The sequence below is a fragment of the Schistocerca serialis genome, chromosome 7, assembly GCF_023864345.2.
Source record: "Schistocerca serialis cubense isolate TAMUIC-IGC-003099 chromosome 7, iqSchSeri2.2, whole genome shotgun sequence".
Lineage (NCBI taxonomy): Eukaryota > Metazoa > Arthropoda > Insecta > Orthoptera > Acrididae > Schistocerca > Schistocerca serialis.
This window is the reverse complement of record NC_064644.1, coordinates 198761043-198778365: the sequence shown is the minus strand read 5'-3', so window position 1 is coordinate 198778365 and position 17323 is coordinate 198761043. Positions and strand designations below refer to the sequence as shown.

The 17323-nt window shown below is 40.9% G+C and overlaps 1 protein-coding gene across 1 annotated transcript; it reads right to left on the bottom strand.

Annotated features, from left to right (window-relative positions):
• Positions 1 to 9042: 9042 nt before the first annotated feature.
• Positions 9043 to 16580, bottom strand: LOC126412974 (uncharacterized). The gene is made up of 3 exons (XM_050082866.1): positions 15736 to 16580; positions 12025 to 12124; positions 9043 to 9225 (listed from the first exon to the last, which is right to left on the bottom strand). The coding sequence occupies exons 1-3, from the start codon at positions 16578 to 16580 to the stop codon at positions 9043 to 9045; spliced, it is 1128 nt and encodes a 375-aa protein (XP_049938823.1).
• Positions 16581 to 17323: the final 743 nt, after the last annotated feature.

Below are 17323 nucleotides of genomic sequence, written 5' to 3'. Positions count from 1 at the left end.
AATATCAGTACGTAGGTATGAGATTGGGGGTCCTTGATCTTATAATCACATCGAATGTGGACAAGGACACAGTTCAAAGTGACTTAAAAAAGCTTTCTAAAATCAAATGTTGCTCCAACGATCTGGGAAGAGAATCTCTATATTTAATTTCTCCATACAAATCATGACACTGCTGGTGTGACTCGCCTGCCAACTTCCTCCCTTCGATTCATCCTTATAACCATTGAAATATGCTGCGTCCGCATTTATTGCACATTTGGGTATCAGCCCAAGGAAAATCGATTTTTTTCATGAGATTATGAGGGCTATAGAGACCTTTAGTAGATGATCGTAGCACCAATTACCGAGCTTAGCGAGGTTGTGGTTAGTGAGTAGTGCGGCTGAGGTTCTGAGTTGCCACGATAAGTTGAACCAGTCATACTCTCACGTGTCTGAAAGCCGGGTTAGTGGAATGTTAAGCAACTTCTGGATACACAGTGGGGACGACTACGACGAACTCGAAGACAGCATCCGAAAAAATCGCCGTAATAAACTGCTTCCTATCAGAAAGTGCAGAAGCATATGGGATACTTATTTAACTGGTCTATGTGAGTGAGGACTCGAACAGGTTTTTTCAGATTTCGCACGCAGGGCGATGACACTCGCCATTCTGTACCGAAAATGGAATCCGGAACGCGGTCAAGGTGGCGGAAAAAAGCATTCAATTCTGGGTGTAATGTTACCGCTGTCACCGCACGGGACACTGTCGAAGAGGTTGGTGTATTATTTATTCTCTTGAAACTATGTTAGGACGTGTTACCGGTGACAAGAATATAGGCAAAGACGAATCTCTGCACGGAGTACATTGGTCATGTGACGACCTGCATGCATTGAAACGGACGAGGAACTGCAAGGAGCACGGAGCAACGCTTGTAGTAAATAAAACAGTCGTCAACAGTGCGCGGTGTCAGTAGCAAATATTTATACAGGGAGAAAACAAGTATGCGTACAAAACTTTAGATTGTGTAGAGGTGATGAAAAGAAACACATTTTTTACATATGTGACTAAAGTGCCACAGGTGTAGAGTTTTCCTGCTAGGGCTCAAAGAAGGTTTTGCTGCTAACGATGTTCAGAGACGGTGCTCAGCCACTGTGTGATGACTATTGTTTTAGTGATAGTGCTGAAAAAGACGCTGGTTTATATTAATACGCAACGGGCATCTCTGTGCTGATGAATGTCTAACATGCTCAAAACAACCGTTGATTCACGAATTATGGCTACAGCTTTAGCTAAACCGGCAACTGGGTCTTCTAGGGCGTTTATCTATGTATCGTATACCAAATGCTTCGTCTCCCCCAACAAAATCTAATTGTGTTGTACATTCGATTCCAGAGTCAACGCCTTGCATACGAAACAGTCAAACTAATTGTGAACGTTGGCCTTAGAGGAAGTCTACCGCAAACACTTCAAGGTCCCATTGCAGGGAGCGATATACCTGTGGCATTTGTGTCACATAACAAAAGTATATCGTATTATTTCGTCTAACAACTCTACAGTTCTACATACTCGTTTGTTTTCTTCATCCTGTATAAGAGGTAGGATAAAAGAGCGAGACCAGAACAGAACTGTCAGTTATTTATTTGTCGCGAATGGGGTTATTCGTTGTTGACTCAGCGAGATGATGGAAATGGCAGCAACCTAGCATGGGTACAAAGGGTTAACTTCCATTTACTGATGGAAATACTTCCCCAAATATACAGTGGTTAAGATGGTATCATTGAACTGCATATACGCTGGTTGTAAAATTTACATATCAAGCATTTCGCAGATACATGAGTACTCATAAATACAGGGTGTTTCCCCAGAGAGTGTTCTTGCACATTTTCTCTGGTGCTTCGGCAGGTGTTTGTCACATTTTTCATGCTACTCCCAGTGTCGACAGAAAGCATAGGTTTGTTTCCCATTACGAACAAAATGATTTTCAAACCGGAATTTTACGTGCACATTCGATAGAGCGATAGCAGTTAGTCTAGTGCGATATTTGTTCTATCGATATGTGTTATCAACGACATTAAAATTCTATCATTTATCAGACGATATTTGTTTTATCGACATGTGTTAACAGGGACAGTAAAACTCCATGAATTATCAGTACTCCACCAGCAGCAGCAGAGTCCCGGCCAACGCTGACTGCTACCGCCAAGCATTCAGCCCTACTGGGTCGCTTCTGGATTGTTATTATTCTCCATGTTTTACTGTCTCTGTTAAGACATGACGATAAAACGAATATCACACTGGAATAATCTGAAACCGCTCTGCAGAATTGTCACGTATCTCCGGTTTAAAGACAATTTTATCTCTAACGAGAAACAAACTGACGCTTTCTGTCGACACTGGGCGTTGCAGGAAACACATGTCGAGCAGTAATTGTTTGGGTTGACTCGAGCTATGCAAATATCTACGTAAAAACTAGAGAAAATGTGACTGATGACTCTTAGGAGAGACAACCGGTATGAGCTTTCTCAGGTACACTTGCCTTTCTGATTTAGCATGTTATCTAAACATCTAGGTCCACAGCTTATCTTAGTATTATGGTGATACTTCAACGTTAAATTACCAAAAATAAAATCAGTTCTGTTTTAATGCTTCTTCACTTTCTTCTTGAGCTCAAAATAGAAAATATACTGTAGCGCAGACAGTGGTTAAAAATTTTAAGTTGTACACGTCACTGGTGCCTGAAGGTGGTACTGACTTATTAACATTAGCCATTTTGTTACAGCAGAAACAACTTTAGTACGTGAAAAACTTGCTTAAAGAGGCAAAGAGCTTTTAGTTGGAAGGAACGCGTAAGAGATGGTCTAGTGGCGGCAATAAAACTTTGTTAAATACCAGCTAGCTGAAAAGTATGTCACAATGCCCTGCTTCTAAACATGTAGTACACCCAGTGTTACTGTGATAATCTCCAGATTCATAGAATTAAATTTGTCTCAACAGATAATCTAATGAAAGAAAAATTACTGTCGTACTGTTCACATAAATCACAATGAATACAGTGTCATAAATTGTAATCATAAAAGTTCTATGTACTAACAAAAATGGTGTGTGGTCCAATTCCGTGCCTAACATTATAAAAAGACAAGTCAACTACATGTAAGCAAGAGCTTAAAGTACTTGAAACATCGTGTCTCACGAACAACAGAATTTTTTTGGAAATTGTATGACAGATCGTAACGAAAATACATGTTATTGTAAACAAGTCATAAATTTGAAAACATGGCTGTATAATAAATCATAATAAACAAATATAAAGATATTTACATTTCCTTACATACTAGTCCAATGCATAAAAGCATGAATATGATCAGAGTAGTGAATCAGAATGTGCGCTATGTAAAACGTACTGTTATATAAAAATATATTAAGCTACAAACTAGTGCACATGTTACAAAATTGAAATATACACATATGTAAACAGATGAAGAGAAACATAAGCAAAAAAAAGAAAAGGCGTCTTTTTCTATCTTTATGTTGTAGCGAAAACCTATCAAGCGATCTACACATTCCTGGTATAAGCTTTGGATGATTCATCTTCTTAGTGATTAAATGAGGTTTTGTAATGAACTGAAACATTCGAATTCATCATGAGATATTGATTAGAGAATTTGAAAGTGGCTGCTTGCAGCTGACAGTACGGGAGGAAAGAAGAAATGTTTAAGTTCTATTTTCTCGTGAGCAGTGTTTCTCGCCATATCTTTTAGGTAATCATCGGTGCCTTTGATTGTTAAAATAACTTTGTTTAGAACCTTCACCACTCGAGGATCAGCATGTGCCCATTTTAACTGGAACAATTTCATACTTTAGCACATCCAGTAATTCAAAACTATCAGACAAAGTATTATATGAGATGTACCATGTGACGATGACATATAAACCAGTGTCTACCTATGCTAAAAAATGATATTTTTCCCCTTGAGAATGGTCAGACACTGAAAATGAAATTGTGAGATTTTGTAAAAATAGTTATTTTAAGAGAAGAGGTGACAATGGTGTCTTTAAAAAATGACTGAGTTCTGTTACACTAACAAAGAATATTAGTATGCTACTACTTGTAAAATTGTGTGAATTTGACAGTTATCGTGATGCAGAGTAGTAACGATAAATTTACAGTGAAGTCGAGTGTATTGAAAGGAGTACATTGCAGTGAATAATAGTAATTATCCATGGTGGACGACCTGCCCTAGCTCACGAGAACAAATTTGTAGATGTTACGAAATAAATATACCAAGTAATTTCCTAGGTAAGGAATGGTTTCAACGCCTGCGAATGGACTCAAAATATAAAGACCGTTAACCGTTCATCATATTTAACAAGTATGTTGTATGTTAACTATTTTCTTACCGTTATTCATAAATTTCTCAATAATAGTGATACTTTCATTAAAGCGAAACTTAATCCTGCTATGCCATCTTTGAGACGTTATTTAAGTAAATAATAAGATAGACCGCTAATTTAGAAAAATGTGGTGAACATTTGAAAAAGTTTGATGTTCTATTAACTCTGTCCTAAGCTCTTGAGATGAAGATTTTACTGTGTTGTCGACTAGTTTGATCATCCTTCCTTTAATCTATGAATTATTGTTAAATATTCCTTTTTTTATCTCTTTTGCATATACTGTTAACTAGTGGAAAAATCTAATCATTAATTTATCGTATATATATATATATATATATATATATATATATATATATATATATATATATATGAAGGGTATATCTTGCAAAGGACAGTAGTAGGTGTAGCTGACATATTCAGATTTAGTGGTTGGTGTGGGAGAGTTGTCAATGCGTTCGGTATCGAACCAGCTCACGATTACTATCAAATCAAATATTTTTACTGGACACGTTATAACAGGTGGAGGAGGGCACATGGCGCACCAGAATCCATTTCTCCTCTTCCAGTTTCATTCACGAATGGTGCATAATAAGACAGAACGTCGGTAGTCTTCGAACATCTCAACGTCCGCAGCTAGTGGTCTAGTGGCTAGCATTGCTACCTATGGATCACGGAGTCCCAGGTTCAATTCCCGGCCGGGTTGGAGATTTTCTCTGCCTGGGGATTGGGTGTTTGCATTGTCTTCGTCATTTCACCATCATCATAATCATCATTTGTGACTGTGGCTAATTTGGACTATGTAAAAAACTGGACTGTGTGCAAATTGGGACTTTGCACGGGCGCTGATGACCACGGAGTTGATCGCCCCCCAAACTAAATATCATCATCGAACATCTCAACCATTCCAGCCGTGGTCCTTATTCCAGATGAATTTTGGAGAACATTATAAGATACTTTTCTGGAAGAAGGACAATGGGAATTTGGCGCAAAAGAGTAATCTTGGTTTCTTGAGCTTTTATACTTTCAGATTAAACTCGTGACGAATCGCGTGTCTCTTCTTTCAGTCTTCTCTGTTTAACGATGTTGAGTGTTCGATGCCAAAGTTTACATCAAAACGCATTCCTTCTTATATCAATTATCAAGAAAGTTAATAAATATTTTCTTTTGCGATAGACTGATTTCACTAGTCGTTTCCCCTACATCTACCATATAAATCATCGCTCTTCGGTGTTCATTTTCCATCCGCAACTATAACGACTTTCCAGGTTGCCTCCACACGTTGTGGCAGACTGTATAACTGTTTTGAGTGAGAGGAGTACCATCAGGAGGAAATAAGAGTTTCAGTTCAATCTCGACTCAATGGTGCAGCCAAGATACCAATTCAATCTTCGGGTGTGACATACCCCTAAATTGAAACATTCCTTCAAGTGCCCACTATTTCTATTCCACTCCCTTGTCATAATTTCCATTCTGAAATTTATTATCCGTTGACGTCTGCATAAAGGGGTACGATAATCATTTAAAAGATATATTCTAAAAGTGTTAATTTCTTAAAATTTTCTCAGTTCGGTCCAGATTGTGGAAAATGTTGAATAATTCCAAGGAGCACACTAACCCTGCTTCTTGATTTTTGTATACTAGAAATTCTATATTGTATTTCATATTGTATTACAAGTAACAACCACTCTTATGAGGCAATATAAATAACCCTAACTAAATTCTAACTTGTCTTTCAACTGCACATCATTAGAAACGCCGAATGTGGGTTTACATTCTCCTCGAGCTTCAAGTCGTATGACACTAAACGCTCACAATATTTGACGATTTTTTCCTTTGAATTCATCACGCGCCACAGACGTGGAAACTGAAAATGTAATAACTGCCACTTTTTTCAAAAACATGTTTCCAGAAATTTTATGTTCTCGATATTCCGGTGCATGTCCCTAGACTTGTTCTAAGTGTCAAATCATGGAGAAAATGTTTGAAAGATTCTTTATTAGAGGCTTCGTGGTTTTTTTGCAAGGCGATAATTCACTCAGGAGTTCCGTTTGCCATTCCAATGCGTGCAAACGTCTTCTTTCATTTTCAGCACGCACCTGCAACATTGTACTTAATGCAAGCGTGTAAGGTATCTAAGTCAATGTGATAAAAGGCTCTCATACTCATCCAGCTCAAATAGCAATTAAAAATATTACTTTGAAACAGGAGAATGGAAAAATGTCATGTATCACAAAAAGAAAAGACCATGACACACGTATGCAATGCGTACTTGATCCGAAAGACCCCCCACATCTATCAGTAGCAAAAGAAAACGACTTCTTCAACAGCTCTGCGAATTTTACAGCAAATTTTGCAATGTCTGATCGTAATAACTGAGTTGTGTAAGAAACAGAAGACAGTACTGAGAGATTTTTATTCATTAATTTAATTTTGTTAGTCAGTGGTACAAATGTAAAAGAAATGAGAAATGGTTTTTGTTTTCTACAATGCTGCTAGCTAAAATATTTCGGCACTTGTATTATCACAAATAAAAAGTACTGCTGTTGTATTAACGAGACTTGAAGCATAAACTTTCTTCCTGGCGTATAGAACCAGATAGTTTCCTTGTATGGCACATAGAACGTTCTTAATAAATTATTAATTTTCTAATTTGCCAGAGTATATTTTGCAGTGATGAGATGGCCAGCATAATTCAATGGTATAATAATATCTTCTTAATGTTTTTGGATACAGGTAAGCTATGTACAAAAAATTGATTTTTTTATTTCCTTGACAAATGTGAGTTTTCACACCTAAGACGTTTTCCACGTCCACTCTTCAATAGTAGTTTCAATGTCCAGTTAACTGATGCAAGGTGGGAGATCTTCTTTGATTACTCAAAGTCAGAGAGGGTAGCCTAAGACGTAGAGGAATCAGCTGTGGTTGAATAAGGGGTCTTCCAAAAGTATGTCACACATTATCATTGCAGACCAAGTACGCTGCAATACACATAAAAGCGACACATACACGCTACTCTATTTTTCAACGTGTTCACCAGGTTTCTCTAAACAATGCTTGGAACGTTCTTCCAACCGTTCGATTCCTCAGCGATGTACATCTCTTTTTTGCTCACGAACTCATTGATGAACCACTGCGTGAACGTCTTCTTTCCCCCACAAACGTTCTTTCCTTTCGCCGAAAGTATTGCCTCGATATTGTCGTTTGTGGTGGGTGTCAAACGCCTTCCTTCCCGATCAGCATCACCCACCTCTTTGTGGCCTTGGTCAAACTGTTGGGGATATTTCACAAGGGCTGAGTGCCATATTGCGTTTGGTCCATATGCGTCCAGAATTTCACGGTAAATCTGTGTGCAATTTAGGCGTTTGCCCACAAGAATTATACTGCCCCGCGTCAACTCGCTCGCATCCTCTGATGTACCTGTTATCCGCAGCGCGGCAGAACTGTGTCTGCAGTAAACATTGAATGTGTACTCTTTCCTTACAAGACGCCACTTACGTTGCCCGATGGTCTTAGCATAACAGACGTGTGTAACTTCCTGTCTGAAATCTTTATGTATTTTGATCTGCCTACGTCTAAATATACATCTGAATTTATACTCCGCAAGCCACCCAACGGTGTGTGGCGGAGTGCACTTCACGTGCCACTGTCATTACATCCTTTCGTGTTCCAGTCGCGTATGGTTCGCGGGAAGAACGACACCCGGAAAGCCTCCGTGCGCGCTCGAATCTCTCTAATTTTACATTCGTTATATCCTGGGAAGGTATAAGTGGGGGAAGCAATACATTCGATACCTCATCCAGAAACGCACCCTCTCTAAACCTGGACAGCAAGCTACACCGCGATGCAGAGCGCCTCTCTTGCAGAGTCTGCCACTCGAGTTTGCTAAACATCTCCGTAACGCTATCACGGTTACCAAATAACCCTGTGACGAAACGCGCCGCTCATCTTTGGATCTTCTCTATCTCCTCTGAAAAAACATTTCGCGACAATCGACCTAGGCACTAGTGGGTAAAATCTTTTCTGAAAGGAAATAAAAACTGTTAGAGTAAATGAAAATGTGAAGAGGACAAAGGCAGCAGTTACCCGAGAAACAGTGATTGGTTAGTTTAAAAACCTTGAAGTGACCTTAGTGTTGTCCTCCCCTCCAACACTATAAACTAAGACGAGACAAACTTTTGTGATAATCCTGGACAAGTGAAAGTAATAATGAAGCGAGGCACAAGACATCCTGAAAAGAAAGTGGATAGTTCTAAGTCAAGTATCAGTGTGATGATAGCAGCAGCTGCCGAAGGCTCAGTCCTCCCATCACACACAGTTCAGAGAGCAAAACACCTCTACGATACTTGGACAGAAGGTGCAGTTTATAATAGGAATCAAAGTGGTTGGTTTGACCTAACAATGTTTGAATCATGGTCAGTTGAAATTGTCTTGCCTTATGCCCGGCAATTAGAGGGACCTAAGTGATTATAGGTGACAATTTCTCGAGTCATCTAACGCGATTAAATTGTGCCAGGAACAGGACATTAAATTTGTGCCTCTACTACCTAATTCTGCTCATTTGTGTCAGGCACTTGATGTGGTCCTTCTTAGTCCTTTAAAACTTGCTTGGAGAAATGTGCTAGACGATTGGAAAAGGAAGACTAGAGGACTGGTGCAAAAATCCCAATTTCCTAGGTTGCTGAAAACTTTTTTGAAAATATAGCTATCACGTCCAAATCAAATGTAATATATGGGTTCAGAAAAGCAGGAATCTTTCCTTTCTGTCCCAATAAAGTTATTTCACAGATTTCAGAAGCAACCGATAGCAATGCACATGGCACCAGCTCATCAGAAGTTTCTTGAGCAGCAGCCTTCTAAAAGCAATTGAAACAAGTTCGCTTTAATGAAACAAAAGGAAAGCCGCGCCATGCAAAGCGTTTAGCATTAACTCCAGAAAAAGGAATTGTTATTAGCGACTTCAATTAAAATGATATTGACAGGGTGGCGAGCATGGAGTCCCTATCTGGAACATCTAACAGTGATCTAGAACAGCACGAGTCAAATGCAAATCGCAAATGAAGAAAATGACAAGGAGGAGGATAAGGATTGGCATGAATTTAAAGAAACTGACTTCACGATGGTAAAATTTCCTACATAAAAAAGGTTCAGGTTTTTTATTGGTAAAATTGAAAGGACCTCTAGCGACACCTAAGAAATGGCATTTCTGAGAAAGAAAGTTCTTGATGGTAATGTTTATTTTTTCTTTCCCGAAATTGACGATGCAACTGGGGTAGAAAGTGCTGAGATTATTAAATAAGTTGTTCCAGAACATAGAAGGCGAAGTAAATTTAATTATGAAGGGATAGACGATTATGACATTGAGTAAATACCTTCCGCATTTATTATGACATACAATAACTAAAAATTAATATTTGTTTGTCAAATTTCGTGAATGCCAGTGTTTCTATAGCAAAAATTTCAAGCTTAGCGTGCTTGTAAAAATTTGTTTAGTCTAACAATTGTAAAATTTTGATCCAAATACAGCAATATATTTTAAAAATCAGAATAGTGATCGACTTAACTCCACTGGACAACTTATTCCGTTCCTGCATACAAAATACAACGGCGATCTTATTCGCCCCAATTGAGGAGGTTAAACCGATCAACAATTAACTTCAAATAATAACTGCAGTTATAAACTAAAAATAATGTAATACGTGATTATATCATTACACAGGTTGTGAAATTAACACACTGAATTTTTATTCCTATATCAGAACAGTAAAAGGACGAAATTTTTAAAAAACTGCTGTTTCTGATCGGATTCACCTCATTTTACGGCCCTTCACGATTCACATGGTCGCCTCATCACACTTTCAGTCCACATACCTAGGTCATACTACCCAAACCAAACAGCTAGTGAAGAAAAATGCATACTTACTAACATCAGATAGCAAATCTGTCAGGAACATGAACAACTATACTGGTGCTCAAAATTAAAGCAACAAACCGCTATTTCCCCGTTCTGTGTCTGTTCACGATGTATTCATAGGAACTGTCAACAGATGTCCGTACGATGGTGCTCTGCACGGAAGGTGCCATTCCGGTCAACTGACAACCACGTCAGGGCATCTATCAAACGGAGTAGTGCTTTCCGGCAGAGTGGCCTTTATTGTCGGAGACCTGCTGTATGTGTGCCTCTGACACGTCCTCACAGAAGGTAACGCCTAGAGTGGAGTCGTCAGAATGCCACCTGGACGGTCTAACAGTGGACCAATGTTCTTTTCACAGATGCGTCCCGAGTTAGTCTGGATAGCTATTCTCGATGGATTTGCATCTGGAGGGAAAGTGGAACTCGATTTCGGGACCCAAACATTGTGGAAAGAGACCGATATCGAGGAGGATCACTACCGTTGGGGCAAGGATTATGTTGACCGCATGAACACCTCCTCATGAAATTGTATGGGTGAATCGGCAAAGTTGAGCTGCTGTCAGGTGTCTTGACGATATCTTGGGACTACAAGTGCGATTGTTGCGAGATGGTGTGGGCCCAGACTTGGTACTGATGGATGATAACGCTCGACCTCGTAGAACACAGGTGTTTGATGTTTTTTTGGAAACGGAAGATATTGCACCGATAGCGTGGCCTGCTCGCTTTCCCGATCTGAACCGCATAGATCATGTCTGGGAGATGGGCTGCATCACGTCAGCTTCACCACCCACTCTCCAAGACTTGTGAGCAGCTCTGCAGGAGGAACTGTCGTTATTGCCTCAACATGAGACTGATGACATCATTCACAGCATGCCCCGTCGTCCTCATTTCTGTATTGATGCCAGAGGTGGTCACACCCCTTACTGAGCACATTAACCAGTTATCAGAATGTGCGTGCAAATCCGTTAAGTTGGAAAAACGAGAAACATCTTTGTCTACCGTTATGGACGTTCCAGCTGTTTACATCCTGTATTCTTTACATTCTTTCTGCTTTACTATCGCCTGTGTATACTGTATTGCGGCAAAAGAAACGCAGCCTTGCAAAATTTCCATTTTTTGCCTTAATTTTGGACGCCAGTGTATATTTCCACCATTTACAGAAAACAAACATTTAAAGAAAACAAATTTCTTTCATATTATTTTGAGAAGGTTTCTATGATGTAAATATATGAAGCTTTTGATTCAGTAACGACAGTCCCTTTTAATTAATTACTTTGAAATATAGTTTTATATTGTCATATTCTAACAACAATATTTTGGTCTAAAATTATCCTATGGTTGCAAACTTATCTGACAACAAAGCCTGTTTCTAGCCATTCTACCATGGTGAAAAGGCTCACTGAGTCTGAAAAAACGTTAGCGGTCAAGGTACCGTTTACCTGCACCCAAAGTTCCAGTTTCAAAATGAGTTATTAGTGTCAAACTACACATTGAAATTAACACCTCACAGAAATCTCCACTGATGTTGAGAATAGAAATAATGGAAAAACAAAATCACGATACACCATATGTTGTTTTGTCTGCGAAATAGATAGACTGAAGCCTACATTCAGGACTTTCAACGATGTGAAACACTGACTAAAAGATCTGTCTGAATGACTAGCGTGAGAATTGTAAATAGATCCCTGTAATCTTACTCAAACTGATAAAATCTAAGTTCGCACAAAATGTACCAGCTTACAAACGTTGCCTGGTACAGTGTGACACACGCTGCTCCAACGCTGCACATGAACTGCGCCATGGCCACTGGACTCATCACCTGCTGCAGGAACTGCACGAACCTGCGCAGAAAAAGAGGAGGCAACACTACTCAAAAAACACTCGTGAACTGTTCTTACATAAACAGGGCTTTAATGGGGTGTAGCTCAAGTGTACCCCATGAGAAATAGCAAAAATTTTAAATATTTTCATGTGTTAATACTGATTTTTCTGCAGAATACTGGAAACATCGATGTATCTACGTAATTAGATAACGAAGAAATATTTACCAATATTAGCAATTGTGACAATAAAACAAGTATTAACACAGAGATAGATTCTTCCCTAAAGTAATTGCACCCAGACGCTGTTAATAGCGCTATTGAATAATATTTAGTAAAAACAATAGTCCCTTTACTTGTTTCGGACCGATAGAACAACCTCAGAAAGTAAGATACAACACAGTGGTGTGTGTGTTATTCCAAATTACGATGCAAAGTTCCTTCAGACATGCATGCATTCAAATCAAATGGCTCTGAGCACTAAGGAACTTAACGTCTGAGGTCATCAGTCCCCTAGAACTTAGAACTACTTATACCTAACTAACCTAAGGACATCACACACATTCATGCCCGAGGAAGGATTCGAACCTGCGACCGTAGCAGTCGCGCGGTTCCAGACTGTAGCGCCTAGAACCGCTCGGCCACCTCGGCCGGCACAGATTATTGGGAAAGGCGTTCACCAGTATCCAGCAACTAACCGCTCTGGAGAGGTGAGCTGCATAGTTGGTCGAAACGTAGGCATTTAAGGGTTTTGGTGATTTATAATGATCTGGTCTAATACCCAAAATTATTTTATTCAAAATGATCACACAACCCAAGTTCTGGCCCGCCGTGTTTACGTAAAGAATTAACAACTTGAAAAACTACAAGTCCTTGCATAAAACCCAAGGCAGAAATCCAGCCAGAATCGAACGACAAACATATTCCAAATTTAAACGTCCTGGTGGTTTAAAACTGTGTATCGGGCCGAGACTGGAACTCGGGACCCTTGCCTTTCGCGGGTAAGTGCTCTACCAGCTTAACTTCCCAAGCACGACTCACGCCCCGCCCTCATAGCTTTACTTCCGCTAGTATCTCGTCTCATACCTTCTAAACTTCACAGAAGCTCACCTGGGAACCAAGCAGAGCTAGCACTCTTGAAAGACAGGATATTGCGGAGACATGGCATGGTAGAGCTCTTTCCCGCGAATGGCAAAGATCACGAGTTCGAGTCTCGGACCGGCAGACAGTTTTAATCTGCCAGGAAGTTTCATATCAGCGCACACTCCGCTGCAGAGTGAAAATCTCATTCTGGAAATAGTCCAAATTCACAATATTGCTCACCAACAAGAGGACAGCTGCCTGTTAAGGTGCTAATACGTAGACTGAATACGAGACTGTCGTAATTCCACTGTGGGGCAGCCTTATCCCGCTCCAGAGACCACGGGGTTACGTAGCGTAACGTAATGCGGCGAAGGAGAACGTTTCCCCCTCCCGTTACGGTGTGCTCACTGTCTGCTGGTCCTCTGTGGCGCCGCTGGTTATAAGAGCGCGTAGATAGTACCGGTATTTCAAAGCCATTGTGGACAGTATGGCGGAGGATGTTACTCTACAGCACAAGGCTATATAACTAATCTAACTTGTTTATTCTAAATGCACGCAACAATGTACTAAAACAATGTAAGTACCTTTCCCTTTGGAACGGAGAACAGGATTTTTGTTTTCAACAAATAGCATTATTAGCAGCGTCTGGGTACTGTTTTATTTCTTGGTAATAATTAAGTTAATATACTACGCAACCATGGTATCACCAAGTCCGTTCTGCTTCAGTGTGTTGTGTGAGACCGTTTTACAGTAAATAGCACTGACTCTAACCGCTTCTGAAATTCGACTAAAATACGAGAAGTATCCAAAAACTAACGGGAATTTCAGCTTTATTTGTTTGTTCAAAGAATTTAGTTACTTCGACAACATCAGCGTTACCCCTTCAGAAAATCCCATCAGGTATTATACTCTTTTCCAGTCTTTTACCAACGCCTGAAACACTTCTCGAACTCGATGTTTGCGAGAGCCCTCAGCCGTCTGAGCGATACTTCTTCAATATCACCGGTGCTTCTAAAATGACGGCCCTTTAAGTTTTCTTTAATCTTGCGAACAGAAAAATGTCATATGGAGCTATGTCTGATACATGCGAAGTTGGGTCATCATTACAGTACTCTTTTTAGCCAAAAATTCGCAAACGAGACTCGAAGTGTGCTCAGGTAAATTATAGTAACGTAAAAGTCATGAATTGTTTCCTCACAAATATGGACACTTTCTTCAGATTTTTTCACGTAAACGGCTTTGAACTTGTAAGTAGTACTTTCTGTCGATCGTTCGACCTTGTGGCAAGAAGGCACGGTGAAGTATCCAGTTAAAACGACAGAATACAGTGGCGTAACACATTTGAGCGTACCTGACTGGCCTGTTTTAGTCTCGGAGATCCAGAATGCACCCGCTGGGACGATTGAGCCTTAGTTTAGATATCATATCCGTAATCCCGCTTTTCAACCCTGCTATGACACATTTCAGTAGCTTCCTTGGGCTTCGTCTAGCGATTCCTGAGCAGCTTGCGCTCGCCGCTGTTTTTCCGAAATTCAACGATATCGAACGTTTCATGCTCAGAACTTCGCAAACAATATCATGGAATGACTCAGTTGATATGCGAAAAGCATCAGCGATTTCTCTGATTGAGATTCGGTGGTCGTTCATAGCCATATTTTTCACGTTTTTTTGGACTTCAACTCTCGATGATGTGCTGGGGTGTCCAGGGTGTTAATTCTCTTCTACTTCTTCGAAGTGTTTATACTACTCGTAAACAGTTGTTTTACTCATAGCACACTTGCCACATCATTATTTTCGATTTCTAAACTTCCGATGCAGTTTTTTCGGGGCCTATAAAAAAAGTTAATACAAATTCTCTGACACATTTGTACATGACACAACCAATCTTCGATACCATTAAAGTAAATGTAACTTCTTTGACAGCTGATGTTGTTGTTGTGGTCTTCAGTCCAGAGACTGGTTTGATGCAGCTCTCCATGCTACTCTATCCTGTGCAAGCTTCTTCATCTCCCAGTACCTACTGCAACCTACATCCTTCTGAATCTGTTTAGTGTACTCATCTCTTGGTCTCCCTCTGTGATTTTTACCCTCCACGCTCTCCTCCAATACTAAATTGGTGATCCCTTGATGCCTGAGAATATGTACTACCAACGGAACCCTTCTTCTAGTCAAGTTGTGCCACAAATTTCTCTTCTCTCCAATTCTATTCAATACCTTGTCATTAGTTATGTGATCTACCCATCTAATCTTCAGCATTCTTCTGTAGTACCACATTTCGAAAGCTTGTATTCTCTTCTTGTCAAGCTGATAACTGACAGAATGAAATGGTTAACACTTTACAGATATCCTCATACACATTTAAAAACATAACAACTAAAAAAAACACGCTAATTGGAGTAGTGCGACACGCCAAAGAACAAAACTTCTCGTCACCTTTTGAGCACTCGTGTACCCTACCATCTATACAGATTAGAGTCGTGGAGTTCTTGACTGGATTTAAGATGAAAATTTATTAATTCAAATAGACTCATAAATACTGTTCAACTTACTTGAGAATTTCCTGATGCGTCGTGATGCAGTTTCGAAGCTCCGTGTACATCTCGTCAGACATTGGTTTCCTCTCACACGTGCCACAGTCCTCTGCTCTACAACTGTAGAGCCGCCCAAATTCGTTGTCGGTTTCCTGTCCTCCGCCCAGTTTCGACAGACGAACATTGAGAATCTGCAGCTGGGCAGCCACGTGAACCATGCTCGTCACGAAGAACATGTCCTGCCCGATACTGATGAAGCACCAGTAGAAAATCGAGTGGCACTGCACGAAATAGATGGCAACGTATAGAACGAAATCGTAACAGTCAACTCCGTGGAGGGTGAAGAAAGGCAGGAGTCTCTTTTCCGAACCGGTGGCCCAGGAGATGACGGGTATCATGTACCAGCCGAACGCCAAAAGGTTGAGGTATGCGATGGGCCAGAAGGTGAGTCGCAGTGTCTTGCGGTGGGCGCCGGTGAAGACGGCCATGAGGCTGGGGGTGCTCTCGCAGTGCGGGCGCTGAATCCTGATGACGTCACGCAGCGCCCCGACGAGCCGGCAGTAGGCGGGCACGTGCGTCGAGAGGTGCGCCAGCTTGAGCACGCCGCCGACCAGAGTCATGGCGTTCATGAGCGCCTGCGTGATCTCGTGCATGTCGCCGCGCGCCGAGTACATGAGCTGCAGCGCCATGGCGATGCTGGCCACCTGGCTGAGGTAGACGGAGGCGACGTGCAGCGAGAACAGCCGGCCGAGCCCGCGCGGCGACGACGGCGGCCACACGCCCGCCAGCTGCAGCAGCCGCACGTTGCTGCGCAGCACGTCGTCCGGAGACACGTCCGGCCGCTTGCGCTCTCTTGCTGACATCCGCTCCGGTGGACCCAGTTCTGTCAACTGATATTAGTTTACATATCAGCTCGCGCTATTCGTCCACAAGACTCAGAGGGTCATAGACACGGGTTCCCCGGTAGATGCCGCGTTTCTTGACTTCCGCAAGGCGTTCGATACAGTTCCCCACAGTCGTTTAATGAACAAAGTAAAAGCATATGGAGTATCAGACCAGTTGTGTGATTGTATTGAAGAGTTCCTAGATAACAGAAAGCAGCATGTCATTTTCAATGGAGAGAAGTCTTCCGAAGTAAGAGTGATTTCAGGTGTGCCGCAGGGGAGTGTTGTAGGACCGTTGCTATTCACAATACACATAAATGACCTTGTGGATGACATCGGAAGTTCACTGAGGCTTTATGCGGATGATGCTGTGGTATATCGAGAGGTTGTAACAATCGAAAATTGTACTGCAATGCAGGAGGATCTGCAGCGAATTGACGCATGGTGCAGGGAATGGCAATTGAATCTCAATGTAGACAAGCGTAATGTGCTGCGAATACATAGAAGGAAAGATCCCATATCATTTAGCTACAATATAGCAGGTCAGCAACTGGAAGCAGTTAATTCCATAAATTATCTGGGAGTACGCATTAGGAGTGATTTAAAATGGAATGATCATATAAAGTTGATCGTCGGTAAAGCAGATGCCAGACTGAGATTGATTGGAAGAATCCTAAGGAAATGCAATCCGAAAACAGAGGAAGTAGGTTACAGTACGCTTT